An 18,328-nucleotide genomic window follows, 5' to 3' on the forward strand; every position below is an offset into this window, starting at 1 on the left:
GGGAGCATAGCAAGTAAACCTATACCAGGTGTGTGTGTGTGTGTGTGTGTGTGTGTGTGTGTGTGTGTGTGTGTCAGCTACTTGGGCAGGGAAACAAAGCAGTGGCTGGACAGAGAGGGTGCTGGAGGTCTTGCCTTGGTCACTCAGCTGAGATCTCAACTCTATAGCTGTGTCAGTGAAGAGTCTTATTGAGGATCTGGACAAAGAGGGAGAAACCATCCCCGGACTGACTGTGGTCTCTGTGTGCTATTAAGTGAAATGGCAGAGAGATGAATCTGGTAATACTATGTGTGTACCTTGTATACGCATATTTTTATATGTTATGGATGACTACATATGGTTTATAGCATACACAAAAAATTAGCAGTACTATTAATAAGTTTAACATCAAATACATAATATGGCTCATTCACATGTATTAAGCATCTTCCTTAACATGTCATTTGTCATATCAATAACATGCCATGTCATTAGCATGCATGCATTAAAGGACTGCTATTCATAAGCAGTGTTCTGGTAAAAGAAATGGCTTTGTCAATTATAATACGTAAGGTTAGCTACTGAAACATCAGTTGCTCAAATAGCTTATCTCATTAGATGAATGATCATAATCAATCCAATTAAATGCAAAATAATCTAAGAAATACAAAAACATTTTTTTTTCTTTTTGCAGGGGGATAAGCCCCCATACATCCCCATATGGAGGAGGGTTTTCCCATCACAGGTCTGCTTATAAGAGACTTACTTTAGCTGTACACAGTTTAAATGAAACACTTCCTTATGTACACTAATTCAGAGGTTGAACACACAATGAGAAACAGGAATGCCCCTTCCCAATAGCGGTGTTAATCTTGTCTCTGATCAATGACCAAGTCAACCTGACCATCTGAATGTTCAACTCAACTATGTAAATATAATCAGGTTTTGCAGTTAAACAGGTGGCTTTAATAAATGTGTGTAATTGTCCATTCTACTTTACAGTAGCATTTAACAATCCCCTTTAGTTACTCTGTTATGTTTGGTCTTATGTAGCTAGTATGATGACTACAGAACTAATCAAGAAAAGGAAGACAACTGCAAGAATTTAGATGGTTTCCAGACAGTTTCACATAAAACTATTTAAGCTAGCAAAATAAATAAATACATAAAATCTCATCCTATTTAAATACTGTACTGTTCTTTTCTTCAAAAACACCTGTTTTAGGATCCATAGTACACGTTCCTCGAGATAAAGAACAACGAGCCTTAGAGCAAGGTCTTACAGAGAATGAAATGCTTCTCATAACAGCTGTACAAACAGATCAAACAGGATTACACTTTTACTAAAGTGAACTCTACATTCTGGTAAACACTAACTGCTGCATATGTTTGCTTCATGCAAATTCTATATGAATTAATGGTATAAGTGGACAGTATAAATAAAGCCTGTACATGAACAGAAAAAGGCATTCTTCATCCAAAAGTGCTTATTATAAATCTCATACACCAATCTAGCACTTATATAACTGTTGATGGGTAATTTTCCATGCAACCTCCAATTCATTTCCTCAATTTTACAGCTCAGTAGAACTACTATTAGCAGCTCTGTTCTATGAGGATTGGTATTTTGATTACTGTCCACTGCAGCATATGCAATACCCAAAAAAGGATGCGTGTCTGGGAAAAAAAATACTTAGTGTGTTGGCCTGCAGCTCAGTGGCTAAGCATCAGAATATTGTTCTGGAGATCTGGGTTCTTTTTTACTCTAGTTTTGGTAGAAAAAAATACATATTTATCTTCAGAATCTGGAAATTAAATTAATTACGGTTAATACTGCAATCAGATACATCTGATTGCTACCACAGTTCTTCCTTGCTCAAGCATATACAATGATGGAGAAATGCATCAAGTGTGGTAAGAATTTCATGTCAACATATAACTACTCCAAAAATCTGAATATAGTTCCCTACAGATCACAATGCCAATTTTCCACTGTAAGGCATGGCTAAATATCTTAGAGGGTACAAATACTGCACACCCAGGCATGCTGATATTCTCCTGGCTGCTACGAATAAACAATGTAGATGGATAATTTACCACGCAACCACAGATCCATTCACCCAGTTTTACAGAACAGGAGAGCTAGTATTAGAAGCCCTGTATTTTACGGAGAAACCTGTTTGGTGGACATCCTCTATCAACAGGCTTTAAAACAAAAGGAAGACACTGTTGTCCAAGAGTAAAAAGGAACATATTCCAAATTGGAAAAACTCCATCCTTAGCCTCAACAAGCAAATAATTCACTAGTGAAAGCCTCCAAAGCCAATTATGAATTCAAACTAGCCTCCAAAACAAAAGGAAACCACAAAGCTTTCTTCAGTTATGTCAGGAACCTCCATGGCAAAGCTCAGGTTTGTTCGGAATTAGTACTTAACAGCATCACTTACACTGATCCTTTTGACTTAGCCAACCTGCTAGCAGATAGGTTCAGTGCAAACTTCACCCTCTGTCTGGCCAAAGCCCTTTTGACATCCCCGATACTTGTCACACACCTCACATCTCCATAGATCAAGTGCTAAAGGCCCTATCCAAGGCAAAGAACACATCTTCCATGGGACCTGACAGCATTACAGACTGTATTCTGCACCATCTCCAGCAAGAACTGGCTTCGCCATTGAGCACCCTATTCAACCACAGCCTATGTACAAGCTTCATTCCAGCAGAGTAGAGAAATGCCATTGTCATCCCCTTCCACAAAGGTGTTGCCACTACTGACCCTGGAAACTATCACCCCATTAGCTTGACAAGTCTGATCTGTAAAGCCATGGAGCGTATTATTATGGAAGTCATAAACAAGGTCATAGGCAATCTCCAAGCACTTGACCCCACCCAGTTCAGATTCATCAAAGGCAGATCTTGCCTGTTGAACCTGGCTGGCTTCTTTGAGACTGTCACCAAGGCCCAGGTTGAGGGAAAGTCAGTGCATACAGCTTACCTTGACTTGGCCAAGGCCTTTGACACAATTCCCCACTGGGGGATCATCGAAAAGCTAACACAACCTGGTGTAAATCCCTATCCCATTAGGTGGGGGGGCCAACTGGCTCACCGAGAGGACCCTCAAAGTCAAAATAGGCTCCTCCACCTCCAACAGTAGACCTGTCACTAGTGGAGTTTCCCCAGGGATCTGTCCTGGGACCCCTACTCTTTGACATCTACTTCTCAGAGGTCCAGGCAAAGACAAAATGCCTGTGGCTGACCAAGTTTGAGGACGGCTGTAAGTTGGGTGCTGTCACTGACTCCCCAAATGATGTTAACATACTGCAAGAGGGTCTCACAGCAAGTCATGACTGGTGCCAAAATAATGGCCTCAAGCTAAATGCAAAAACATGGCCCCTACTGATTACCACATCAATGGCAACCCTCTAAGCACACAACCTGTGATGACAGACTTGGGCACTCAGGTTGATGACAACCTCACATTCGACCATCATGTAGTGGCAGTAGTCAGAAATGCCTTTTGCTTGGTTCATCTCATAAGTAAAGGGATTGCATCCAGAAAATAAGGAGGTTATTACCTCTCTATACTCCTCCCTCATTAGGCCAATAATTGAGTATAATGCCCCATCTGGTATGTACCTCTCCAAACATCTGCACCAACTGGAAAGGCCACTGAAATATCTCACAAAAAGAATCCATGGCCTCCAACACCTGTCCTATAAGGACAGGCTCAAATCACTGTCACTCTATTTGGGGTCTACATTAGATCAGTGAATGCTTAAAAAAGCGAACGGTGATTAATCGACCCTATGTAAGGGAAAGCTTACAATTTCGAACTGTCAGAACAGTGATTTTTTTTCCTAGGGAAAAAAATGGCTGTTCCAACAACAACAACAAAAAAATAAATAAAACACTTTAAACATTACATTAAGTGGGGGGTGATATACCAACTCTGAGACCCACTACAGTGCCGAAAATGGCAAAGTAACGAAGCGGTCAAGCAAATTCTTTCCCAGGGAAAGAATTAGCTTAAAAGCTGCTTCGATATTTTGCCGTTTCAGGCTTTTGAGTTCGACCAAGATGCATTCGAAAGAATGCGTCTTCGGTCTTCTAATAGGGAACCTCTATTTGGTATTGTACAGATTGCTCAGGGGTGATCTGTTTCTTGCCTACAAGGCAATCTCGAACCCTGCCCTACTAGAAATGCTCCATATCTGTATGTCTAACTCCTCACTCACTACCCTCTCAAAAGGCCTGAATCTAATATGCAACATCAACAAAACCTGAAGGAGAGACAGGTTTGTCTCCCAGAGGCTGCCCCGTCTCTGGAATAGGCTTCCCATACATGTCAAACAGAGCACCTCGCTGACCCTCTTCAAGTGCAACCTTGATGGGTGGATGGGAAACCACAAATTTGTCCTAGGGGTTCCACCTGTGTCCCTCATTGACAGGGGGGACAGGTGTTGACTGAGGTTTCCTTTTGGGGATAAACTCATGGCTAGGCTTGTAAGGGCCTCTGGGCCATTAACATAGTAACCTCCTATGATCCTATGGTTTTACTTTTTAGTAATTTACACTAAAATCTGTGACAACGAAATGTTTACTAATGTGTATATTCAAACTATTTCTGCTTTTAGAATGCAACACTGTACTTACCAGAAGCAGTAGGTCTTTAAGGGACCCTTTTCCACAGAACTGCAGAAGCTGGCGGCCTGAAGAGTCCACAGAATACATTAGAAAGTTGGGAGCTATTAGAATGATACTGATGACAGTAAGGAAGCTAATACGCTAAAATAAATTGTAGCTTTTCATAGCCTTCAAGTATTCAAACCTTTAGGCAAAAAGAACTGTCATCCAAATAAACTGTATAAATACCCATTAAAGTAGAGTAAAAAACAACAGCAGCAAGCGATACATGGTTTTCAACAGCTCTCGCCATCCTACTCAGAAACTGGCAAATACAGTTTGAACAGAATGCTGAACAGTTTACAGTCATAAAAAGGGTGTGAAATCCACTGAGTCAGCAGAGAAGATGATAGCAGGTTATATCCCATGTGATCTGTGCAGGGCTACTACCATGTAATATAATATAATACTTCATGGACAGCAGGGGCAATCTGCAGATGGTATTAAAGAATGTAACAGTGTCAAAAATGTCCAATACAGTGTGTAGATATAACAAGAAGCATAGTGGTGTTCAGACCAAAAATATTTCAGCAACGTTCTTACGGAGTGGCCAAGACTGGGGTAGATAAGATAAACCATAAGTAAATGCAAAACTATAAATCTAAAATCTAAGATAACATACATTAACGCGGACAGAGAACAGCCAACATTCATGTGATGAATTAACCAAGCAATGTGGGTAGGCAGAATATGACGTAAGGAAAAAGGGCACAGCAGTATCTAAGAAGAGGCATTACCTGCAAAATTATAGAAGTGATAATTGTACTGCGTGCAGGTAATATGGAAGCTAGTAGTGTCGAGTTTAGTACAAAAAGATGATGGTGGGGAAATTAGAAATTTTTGAGTAACAAAATAAATCTGTTAATTCTGTTTGGAAAAAGACTTATGTACAATATGATGCAACAAGAAAGCATATTTTAGATGGTACAAGGGCGTACAAGAATGGAGGGGGGGCTTGGATGACTGGTATACCTGGATCAATGTATGTAATAGGGCAACAGAAGAGGGGGGAAGATATTCAACTAGCAAAAATGCAGCATGGTAATTCAGATAGTTTTCCCTGAAGGATGCATTAATCCATGTACAACAAAGGATATTTTTGTTTATTCAGATATACATAGAAGCAGTTCCTTTAATCACTAGCATTTAACTGTAGCAGCTGATGTGTACAGCAGTCAGGCAGATTAGCTGTGTGTGGGTCTTTGTGTTTTGCTGTTTTTCCTGCTACAGCATCTTATATATGTGATATCTAAGAATTCTCTGTATGCAACCGTAATACTGTTCCCACTTTACAGTTTGCCTGTTGCTTGCTGTGGCTATAAAACTAGAATTAATTCAGCTAAATGTTTCATTAGGGCAGATCACACATGTATTACAAGGAGAGCTAGCAGGATACTAAAGGCATTAATGTGATTTTGGAAAAGCAAGAGTTGACACTGGAGTCATTATCATACCTCTGAATCTCTTAAAGCAAGAAATCTGGACAGAGCAACAAATAATGAGGGGACAAAGGCTGAAAAAATAGGGAGATTTTTTAAATATTGCTCTTAAAACTTAGAAGGCTGACAGGCTAACAGGTTTTGTGTTAGCGTGAATTTTCTGATGGATATGAAGTCTGAAACTCAAACGTCAAATATTATTTTCCGACTTCAGCCCTCAATGATTTAGCAGTGATTTGCCTAAAAACCACAATTTTATGAGAAACAGGCCAAAAATATGAGGCAAAAATCTGGACGTTCTGTGAAAATCTGGACAGTTGAGAGGTTAGGAGTCTCTTCATTACAGGCCCATACACAGAATAAATAGGTAACAAGACTGCCATATAAAAAAAAAATTAAAAGGTCAGCCATAATTTCTGCAAATAAAACAGATAAAGTTAGAAACTGCTCATGGATGATAACCTGAAAATTGTTATGCCTGCCAGCAGAAGTGGTGGTGCCGGAGCCAAAGGGGTGTTGTGGCTTAAGGCTCAACAGCTTTTTTTTTAACTTACTTCTGACATGAAACCTGTGAAAAAATGCATACTGTACAGGCTGTTAGCAGCCTGCATACTCCACAGTAAGATGCTCCCTTCCCGCTTATCTGATAATTGAAGGCCTACACTTTTAGGATAAGGATAGGTCCTTATGAAAACCAGTAAGCAATGCTTGATTACTGGCCAAGAATCAATGCTGCATATGGTTATTCAGCTGCACTTTTTGCTACAATCAACAAGTTATGTGCCAGGCCATGAATAGAAAATGTACAATCTAAATAAACATTCATTCAGACAGATGAATGGCCCAAACAGAAGAGGGGAAAGGTTTTGTTCTCTTCTCCACAGCAAAGAAAGCAGGTAAGATTATACAGGTGTGGGGGGGGGGGGCACAAAGATACTCCATATTCAACAGCATACACTGATTACCAAAGTTAGATAGGTAACCAGAAAGAAAGTGGAAAGAAGACAGACTGTCTAAGGTCCGTGTGGAGGAGGAAGATGAAAGGGAAAGGAAAAGGGTAAGGTTGCAGCCATCAAAACATGTTAAAGCAATGGGCAGAAAATGACTGGAAGTAAACAGGGGCCCAATGGCAGAAGCATTGCCACAGCCTTATCTATTCTTGAACTGAACAAGCTATCATGACATAAAAAATGTTGGGAATTTGATTCTCTGTAAAACACGGTAGACAGATTATGTAGACTGTTTTTTAAAATTACCTACAATTTTACAGGTGTTTTTTGTCAGAGTATTCGATTTCTGAGGGACAGTAGTGATTTTTTTCTGCAGGACAGAATATATTGCTGCTGTTTCTGATGGGAAGACATTATTGGCTAAAGCCCTAGTTGCTTATCTACTGGTTCTTTCAGTTTCTCTACTCATTTTAACTGTGCTGGCGGCCACTTGTTTGGAATCTTTTCTAAAGCGTGCTGAAAAGAGAATAACTTTTTTTTAATTCAGACTTCATCAAAAAGGCAGAAGTGTACCTGTTTTTACTTTCACTTGAAATCACTTAGTAAAGTCTGCTATTTCAAGTGTGTTTAATCTAAAATGTATTATTTTCTCAGCCTATTTAGTTAAAGGTTGCTTTATTGTGTGCATAACAGTTGCCTGGCTGTGACTGTGTTAGTTTTATATCGATTGCTTTCCCTGTGAATCTTCCTTTGTTAGATAAATCCTTAACTGTTTTTCTATTGGTCCTTTCAGTTTCTATTCTCAGTTTAACTGTGCAGAGAGCTGCTTATCTGATGTCTTTTCTAAAGCCTACAGAGAACAACAGTGGAAGCGCCCATGTTGAAAAGAGGATAACTGGCCTTTTAAACTTAGATTTCTTCAAAAAGGCAGGACAGTACCTGCTTTTATTTGCACTTGAAATCAAATAGTAAATTGTATTGGTTTGTTTGTTTTCTCTTCTCAGTTTAACTGCTCCAGGTGCCATACTGCTCAACACTACACAACACTGTATTTAACAGATCAGGTACTTTCAGTTTCAATTTCTGTCCTACAAACCTTACATACTGAACAACCACAAAAGCAGCACCTTAACATTTGCATATAAACCAGTTAGTTTGGATTATTATAATGTACTGTTTTAGTGCTTCATTCAAATTTTCCTATTACATCATTTTAAGTAATTATAGAAATAACAACAATTTTTAGTGCTAAATGCAATTTATTTCATTCATTTATATTAAATGCTATAAACTAGAAGCTATTCATTCAAATGTTAATATTTAATTATTTTAAGAAATTATAACAACAATTTAGTGCCAAATGCAATTTACTCCGTTGTTTTATTTTTTATATTAAATACTATAAACCAGGAACTAATTTTGTGTTCTTTCTCTTGTGTGTTTTGGACTAAGAAGGAGAGTCAACAAACTAGTCTTACCTCTGTTGCCAGCCTCACACTGTTTGGTATACTCTGGCAGTGTTCCAATTTCCTGATACTTCTATGCAATGCATTATTGCTTAGCTTGACACTATCTAATTTGTGAGAGATGCAACTGTCTAACTTAATTAGAGGCCAACCTCTCACAATCAAACACATTCTGTGAGAAACACATTAACACAGCTTTCCACAAAAACTCACTGTAAATTATCATCCACTGAGAAAGCAGAAATATCCTTGTCCAAGCTTTCAAGGTCCATTAAGAATAGGGCACAGCATAAACTAAGTTCTACAAAACATACTGGTACAACCACAGCCTAGAGTCACCAGGTGGTAGATTATCCCAAATCCAGTGTATCAATACACTTGGCAAACACAATAAAAATGCTCTAGTAATTGGTGACTCCATCAGTAGGCCCATCAGTTCTTCTCTCATGAAGCTTGATAACAGCAGGGTGACAGTGAGTTGTCTTTCAGCAGCCAAGATAGCCAACATTTCATGGGCTGTCGGTGATCTTAACCCAGACAAATATGATTATAACATGGTGGTTGTCCATGAGTGGGTAAATGATATGGTGCTCAAACCCCTGAGGGATATACGTGTTAGAGCTCTCCATGCATGTCACAAAAGCAAGGGACACCTTGGTATTGAGCAGAATAACTTCCCTCACCAAGAATTATGTCAAGTACAAAGAAAAGATGGTTGACTTTAACAATTTGCTAAACCCAGCATGTGTTAGCACAGGATGAGATTCTTGACAATCAAAACTGCTTTGCCAGTGATGGATTGCTTCTGTATACTGGTGAAGGCCCTTGCTGCCCACAATGTACCTTTTTTAGGCAAGGTCCAGCTAATGGACCTCCCAACCTAACTAGTAAAACCAATCAGGCACATGATCACATCAAGGAGGCTCTAAACAAAGTTAGGAGTCTAAATAAGTTACCCGACCTTGAGGCCCTCCTTCATTTGAAGCACATGTGTGTGTTTGTGTGTGTGTGTGTGTGTGTGTGTGTGTGTGTGTGTGTGTGTGTGTGTGTTGTTACCAAAGCTTGTTTTAAGTGATCAGAGACAACTCCTTCTATACCTGGGTTATATACATATCATGGCTTTAGATCAGATAGAAACTGTGGTGGCTTATTATATTTATTAGTGACCACAACACTTTGAGGCAGATTCCAACAGATCCAAAAACAGAACATATTGAGATCCAAATCACACTAAATAGGTGCACAGGTTGTTAGAAGACCCCCTTCTCTGTAGCCTGATTAGATTTTTAAATACTCTGGATGAACCTCCTATAAACAGAAACTCCATCATCCTGGGAGACTAAATTACCCAATCATTAATTGACAAACTATACTTCAAACATAGGATATATCCAAAACTTCTTAGACTTCATAAACAAGAATTCCCTGGACCAAATTGCCATTTCTGGTTTAAAAGTCCACATTTGTGCTTTTCCCACCTTTCCTGTAACTAGACTAGTCCAGATACAGATTTGCTGTATCCAGGACTGTATGTAAGCTTTTGAGCCCACCAAGCCTTTCTGTGTTGGAGGGACACCTTCTAGCTTATCAGTGGGAGTGGTAAGCACTAGGTAGCCTATATACCATAAGAGGAGTGGTTTCTGGCCCAGAAATTGTAGTTTATTGGCGGTTTGGGCAGTTTTTCCATCTCTTTCAACTTTCTGGTTTAAAAATGTTTGCGCTTGTTTCCCACCTTCCCTGTAACTAGTCTAGTCCAGATACAGATTTGCTGTAGCCAAGACTTTCTGTAAGCTTCTGAGCGGTGCCAAAGTCTGCTCTTAAATTTTCACTTAGATCTACTAGTTCTCTCCTCTCCTGCACTTTTACTAGCTTATTAGTCTAGCACTTTACCAGACTTCTTGTAGCAATTATTGTAGCACACAAAAGTGCTACCAGCACTAAACATTCTACAAGGAAACAGCTCCAGCACTTATTATTAATGCCCACTCCTCCAGGCATGTCTAAACCTCAGTTCTCTGTGCATTCTGCTATTAACCTGGTGAACTTGGGCATCCTGAGGCAATGTAGCAACTGCCTCATGTACATTGACAACCCTCTCCTCTTAACTTCCAACACTCAAACCTGTGAGAGATGCACTTATATATCCAAATTGGAAGCCATGCACTCTCCAGCCAAGACTGGAATAGCTGGTCAGGAGGAGAAGGTCTACACTTGCACCACACCACATGGAACACATAGCTCTCCAGAACACACACCAGCACTACCTTCACATAAAAACACAAACCACACACCCACCTTCACAGAGGCTCTACATAAAAATCTGCCCAAACAGCAGAGACCTCCAAGGCAGAAATGTACTCAACCAGCACAACACAACATTAATCACGAGACACATAACTCTCCTAAACAGCATGCCACTCAACCAAAACCCCTAAGGCAAAACAGCATGCCCAACACACTAGTCATAGGTGACTCGATAGTGAGGCATACTGATGTCCCACTCACTAGGTTAAATAAGGAGAAAGTAACAGTCAGCTGCTTGTCAGGCACCAGGATCCGCCACATAATGCACACACTCAGATCCCTCAGCAAGAGGTACAAATATGACTCTGTCATTGTACAAGTGGGTGTGACTGACCTGAGACGTACCTCGCTGGACTACATGAAAAGAGACATGGAGGAGCTCTCGGATTATGTAGCCCAGGTGGGTAGGACCCTAGCCCTGAGCAGTATCCTACCATCACCCAGAATGATACCACAGTACAAGCAGAAAATGATTGATTTCAACAATTGGCTAAGTTTCTGGTGTCATACTAAGAGAATCCAGTATCTGTCTGCTTGGGATGACACGACTGACAGACCTCGATGCTTTGCCAGAGATGGCCTGCATCTGTCATCCCTGGGCTTCTGGATACTGGCCAAGGCTCTTGCCACCCCTATAGTGTCTTTTTAGGTGGTATTCCAAAGACCAAATTACCACCGTAACAGCTACAAACAAATGCAATCTGAGGGTCATGCTGCTCAAAGCTAGAAGTCTAAATCTCAAAATGCACTCACTTGAAGCACTCCTTAAAATGGAGAACATCAACATTTGTGCCATAACAGAGACCTGGTTCAAGACAGCAGAAAGCACCCCTGCACTACCAGGCTATAACTTATTCCACACCTTTCGGTCCCAGAACTTGGCCCGAAGCTCCAAAGGCGGTGGTGTTTCCATATTCATAAAGGATGCACGCACCTCCAGACTAGTAGCCCAATATAACTCATCTGAGATAATGCAGATGCAGCTAACTTTGGGTAAGATAGTGATTCAGGCCGTAGCCAGCTATAGGTCCCCAACCATGTCCTAAGACTCTCACTTCATGTTCCTAAGCACCCTGGAGAATATTAAGGTCCAACCTAACAATCTCATACTAGGCAACTTCAACTACCCCTGCATTAACTGGTAAAACTACTCTTGTACCAATACACTTGCCCAATGTTTCCCAGAATTCATTAATTCCAATGCCCTGGACCAGTTTGTTCTGATCCCCACTTGAGGTAGCAACATCTTTGACCTGGCTATTACTAACATGGGCGACTGTTGTTCTACACCAATAGTCAACTCCTCCCTGGTTAGATCCGACCACAAAGTAATCAAGTTGGAAATCCATACCCCCCCCCAACTCCCCGCAAAGGTAACCACCATGAAAAACTTCTCCAAAGCTAACTTTGGGCTCCTAAAAACAGAGGTGGCTAATTTCACGGCACCCATGCAAATGGAGGTCAGTTGCACGACCACCGAATCCTACACCAATACACTATATGAACAAGTATACAAATGCATGAATCTCACCTTACCCAAAAGAACCAAGATGCTCTCCTCCAAAAAAAGGAAGCCAATCTGGTTGTCCCCTGCCATAAACAAACTCTACAACAAAAGGAGGAAACTGATGTGGAATAAGGTGAGGTCCCAAGACTGGAAAACCTCCCTTATCAGCCTCAACAAAAAGTTGAAATCCCTCATCAAATCCTCTAAAGCTAGCTATGAAAACAGAATTGCAGCAGAGAGTAAAGAAAACCACAAGGCCTTCTATATTTATGTAAAGAATCTCCACGGCAATACCCAGACTTGCTCTGTGCTACCACACAATGGTACCTCCTATACCGAGCCAACAGATATTGCCAATATACTGGCCAACAGATTCAGTGCCAACTTTACCCCCCCAAGGGACCAGTCACAATACCAGTAGACTGCCAGGTACCCAGTATTACTGCTGCACAGGTTAAAACAGCACTGTCCAAAGCCAAGAATACAGCTTCTATGGGACCTGACAATATCTCTGGCTGTGTTCTACATGAATTACAGAATGAACTGGCACCGCACCTGTGTGCCCTGTTCAATCACAACCTCACCTTAGGCTTTCTCCCTACCAAATGGCGCACTGCTGCAATCGTCCCTCTCCACAAAGGAGGGGCGACTACAGTCACTGGGAACTATTGCCCCATTAGCCTGACGAGTCTGATATGCAAAGCTATGGAAAGCATCATCATGGACCTAATAAACAAGGATATAAGGAATCTCCAAACTCTGGATCCCACACAGTTTGGTTTTGTGAAGGTAGATCATGCCTGCTCAACTTGGTTGACTTCTTTGAGTCAGTCACCAGAGCTGTGGATGAAGGCAAGGTGGTTCATACAGCCTACATTGATCTGGGCATGGCCTTTGATACCATTCCCAATTCAGGAATCACAGAAAATCTCACTAAGCTAGGCATCAACCCCTATATCACTAGGTGGGTTGCAAACTGGCTCACAGGTAGAACCCACATTGTAAAAGTAGCTGACTCCAAGTCAGACTGCTGACCATTCACGAGTAGCGTCCCACAGGGTTCGGTCCTGGTTCCTCTCCTGTTTGGTATCTACTTCTCTGAAGTCCAGGCCAACACGAAGGGACTCTGGCTGACAAAGTTCACAGACTATTGCAAGTTGGGAACTATTATTAACCACCCAAGTGATGCTGGCATCCTAAAGAAAGGCCTGATTGAGATCAACGACTGGTGTCAAAACCATGGCCTTAAGCTCAATGCCAAAAAATGTCGTCATCCCCTTTGGGAAATCCCAGTTCTCATGAATGATCATCTCAATGGTAGTCCACTGAACACAGAAGGTGTTATAAGAGATCTGGGAACACAGGTTGACACCAACCTCTCTTTTGACCACCACATTGCCACTGTGGTCAGGAAATTCTTCTATGTGGCACATCTCATTACTAAGGGTTTTGCATCCAGGAAGAAATAGGTCATTGACTCCCTCTACTCATCCCTCATTAGGCCAATCACTGAGTACAATGCCCCATTTGGCATGTACCTCACTAAACATCTGCAACAACTGGAGAGGCCGCAAAAGTACCTCACAAAGAGAATCCTAGGCCTTAAACATTTGTCCTATATGGACAGACTAAAAAACTCCAACTATTCTGTCTCATATCACCTACTTAGAGGTGATCTCTCTGTGACTTACAAAGCCATGTCTGACCCAGCTCTGTTAGAAATGCTACATCTAAAGAAATCTTTATCCCTCCGCACCACACGCTCCAGAGACCTCGACCTCATTAACACAATTAACAGAACATGCTGGAAGGACAGGTTCATAACCCAAAGACTGCCCATGCTATGGAATAGATTTCCCATACATGTCAAGCAGAGCACCTCACTGGCCCTCTTCAACAGAAATCTTGATGAGTGGATGGGAAATAGAAAATTCACCCCAGGGATCACTCCAGTGGCTTTACTCGACAGAGGCACTGGGAACTAAGGTCGGGTGGCATGATGCCAGGATAATCCTATGGGCTAGGCTTGTAAAGGCCCCAGGGCCATTAGCCTAGTACACACCTATGAACCTATAAGAAATCACTACATGACAAAATATTCTGTCCTTATAAATATAGCATCTGTATATATTATTTCTACCTTATTTCCTTCACTGGTTAATTTCAATCAATTCAGATGCAAATATCATGAATTCAAGGACTTCAAACACACAATCCTTCTAAAATTTGATGACAAAGTTTCTGAATTCACATATAGCTGCATTACAAAACATGTTGATATGGCAAGTACTTATGCAAACAAATTCTTTTCTCACATGGATGAATATATTAACTTAGCCGTCTCAGTTAGATCACAACAAAATTGGAAATTTTAGAGCAAACCAGCATGGTGGCCCATAAGCATAAACTAACTATATGGAAAAATAAAAAGAAAACTGAAACATACAGCAAAACCAAAGACATTCAAATCAAGGATAACATCTAGACGTTATCAAAAGAATTGAAAAATGCCATCAGGAAAACAAAGGCATCCCATTAACCCAGACTAGCATTGTTTAGTTAAATCATAAAGATTAAGGAATACCACTCAACATTGCTCAAAGTTGATTTGAAATGGAAACACCCACTCAGATCCAATGGATATTAACAACTTACTAGCAAACAAATTCAGAGAAAATGTCATCCCGGAGAAAACTATTCAAACTCCACACAGACTGCTGATGTAGCTCAGCATGCAAATGTAGTTCCTTTCATGTTCAGGTTCTAAAGGCTGTATATTAAAATCTTATTACTGTGAGATGGGTGTTTCTTGACCATTGCATTACAGTACATATAAAATAGTAATATTTGATTATGTTTTGTTTGACTAAAGGACTTGTGAATGAGTTGCTTCTCGTGCCACAGGTGTGCAACCTTGAACAAGTCACTTAATCAAACATTGGGGCAACTGGTATTTTGGGATAGACTCCTTAATGGTCTCTTGGACTACAAGCCTACTGTACACCTATGAACTTATATCCCTGTATGCCCCCCGCCATTATTACCGAAAAATATTTACTAAAAGTACTTTCTAAAATGAAACAGAAGTTCAACACAAGATCTGATGATATACTTGGATGCTTAATAAACAGCATGAAATATGCACTGGCAGGCCCACTCCTCAATGTATTCAACCAGAATTTAGCACTGGCTTTAAATCCCAGGTATAGTGCACAGTTAAGGTGATGCCACTTCACAAGTGTGGCCCCACCACCATTCCAGGAAACTAAAGACACATCAGTCTCATAAGTCTTGTATGCAAAGCATTGGAACAATCATAATACACCTGATTAATACTGATATCAAAAATCTCATCAGACATAACCCAAGCAGTTTGGTTTTGTCAAAGGTAGATCCTGGTTGATGTATCTGGTAAACCTTTTTGAGAAAGTAACACAGGCAGTGGACAGTGGCCATATGTCCATACAGTCTACCTTCACCTTGCCAAGGCATTTGATACTATACCTCATGCTAGCATAATAAACAAACTGAATGCACTTCAAATTGACTGCAAAGGTGTTAAATGGATTGTAAATTGTTTGAAGGACAGAGCCCACACAGTGATGGTGGCAGGTGCTTCTTCAGAAAGCAGGAAGGTGTCTAGTGGAGTTCCCCCAGGAATCTGTCTTGAGGCCTCTGTTATTTAACATCCACTTGCCTAATTTCCAAATCACAAAACAGGATTGGCAAATGGTGTGTCATCTTCATGCCCCCCCTGACGCAAATGAACTCCAACATGAGCTTACATTTTTTAATAACTAGTGTACTAAAAACAGACTCAACTTATATATCCAAAAGTGCAATATTGACACATTTTATAAACATTCCCTCCCTTCAGCTTATAGTATAGTCAACACCTCACTTCAAAATGAGATATCTTGCAGTGGATCCCCGTCATAGCTACAGTCTCTAAAAATCTCATCTGCTGATTCATTTCCAACTCTCTACCCAGGAGCACCACTGTACCACCCTCTCCAAAACTAGATGGATGCCAGTTACTTACAGAGTTGAGCTATTCTCCTAAGGTCTCTTCTTTTCAAACTACTTCAACCAGCTTCCTTCCTGCCACTTGCTGTGAAACTTCATAATGAAACCAGCACTCTACAACCTCCACAACTTCACCCACTTGACTCCCTCAGTCCAAACCACCCCAAACCACACTGTATTGTACTGCCCATTCCTTCTCCAGTCTTGCACCCAAAGTCAGTGAATCCCTTCCATTCACCTAATAGAAATCTCTTTACCCACTTTCATAACACAACTTAAGAGATACCTCAGTCAAACATCTGACTGCTAGTGCTTCTCCACTGGACGCATCACCTAACTCCTCCCTCACCTAGATAACTTCTTCTCACTTCATCTGTTCTCACCTATGGCTTACCTTCTGCATTTACCACTAAAATTAATCTGCATTTATCTCTGTTACTAATATCTGCTAATTGTTTTAACTGTCTGCACAGCTTTGCATGTTCTATGATTACTCCATGTTTATTGACTAGTTCTGCTTTATTTTTTGTGAATTTCGTCATCCGGGCTGTGCCTGGAGATGCTCTGTTGTGATCAGTGTACTACGCCAGTACACAAACTTAAAATAAATGTGGCTGGACAATTCCCTCTTACCTTGCCCCCTCTAACCATCACGCTGCTACAGTGGTCAGAAAGCCTTTTTAACTTGCACAGGTCACTGCAAAAGGCAAGTCTTCAAGATAAAAAAGTCTTTATCCCCCTTGTATTCAGCACTGATTGGACTTATCACAGAGTATAATTCCTTGTTTGAGATGTATCTCATTAGCCAAACCAAGCAGCTGGAAAGACCCCAAAAGTTCTTAATTAAAAATATCAAGAGATTAAAAGACATGTACTACTGGGACAGACTGGAAGTTCTATCCCTGTATTCATCCTTAAGGGTGATACATGTGTCTCGCTTATCTGGCCATAAGCAGTCCAGCAGTACAAGATTGCTTATACCTTCATAAACCAAACAGTCCTAAAATACTAACACAGAGACCTAAATCTACTTAAGCAAAACAAGTTGGAGAGAGAGACTTGTCACTCATCTAGCCCTTTTCTGGAACAAACTTTCTCTCAAAATTGAGCAGTGCTATTCACTATCTTTGTTCAAAAGCAAGCTAGGTAATTGCATGCGCATTTATAACCCCCCCCCCCAATTTATGAGTGCCTGTCCCTCCTTGAAAAGGGAAGTAAGGCCTAGGCTGGGTCCTGACAAGGTGTTAATGGTCTTTTGGCCCAGATGTCTAGTACTTTCTGTGATTCTACTATTCTAAATCATGATCTACTCATTGAAAAGTGCATCAACACAGCACACTTGTCAGCTACCCATCAATGCCACATACATTGCAAATACATGCACATACTCACACTCACCCTGTATACCACTCAACACACACAAACCCAAAACACCAAAAAAAAACCACAGCAAATACACTTTTATAACAAGAGCAACCCCCAAACTAATATAGCCATCTCCAATACTGCACTTACATGAGGACAACTGCTACTACTGACAAAGTCACACAGTCATCCATCTCCTGCAAACACCTTTCAAACAGCCCACTCACACTTACAACCACTTCCAAACACACATCACATCTGCTCCTGCAAAACACAAATTGCCAGACACACACCTCTTCATGCAACTCACTACTAAATGCAGTATCCTCTTGTATTTACACACTGCACAAAACCAAGCAATCACTTTGACACACACACACCACAACCTTGCACGCCACTCACCGGTCACACCAACACACACACAAAATACACGCAGACTTTAAATTATTCAGTCTGCTACTCAATCCCCCCACCCACACACGCACATACATGCGCATGCTCGCTTCCATGTTCCCTTTCCTGGATACACACACATACACAAAACAATCTCACACAAGCACTGACAAACCCCCATTAACATCTAATTTTTGACCAGTCTCTCCTCACCTA

At 40.8% G+C, this 18,328-nt stretch overlaps 1 protein-coding gene across 1 annotated transcript in view; it reads right to left on the bottom strand.

Annotated features, from left to right (window-relative positions):
• Positions 1-18,328, bottom strand: part of MAP7 (microtubule associated protein 7) — a 1,390,439-nt gene that overhangs the window by 521,347 nt on the left and 850,764 nt on the right. Inside the window, exon 11 of the mRNA XM_044076419.1 lies at positions 1,196-1,288. Coding sequence (XP_043932354.1) covers positions 1,196-1,288 — 93 coding nt within the window. The remainder of the gene's footprint in view (positions 1-1,195; positions 1,289-18,328) is intronic.

The sequence above is a fragment of the Protopterus annectens genome, chromosome 1.part1 (assembly GCF_019279795.1).
Source record: "Protopterus annectens isolate FY-2018-M chromosome 1.part1, PAN1.0, whole genome shotgun sequence".
Taxonomy (NCBI): domain Eukaryota; kingdom Metazoa; phylum Chordata; order Ceratodontiformes; family Protopteridae; genus Protopterus; species Protopterus annectens.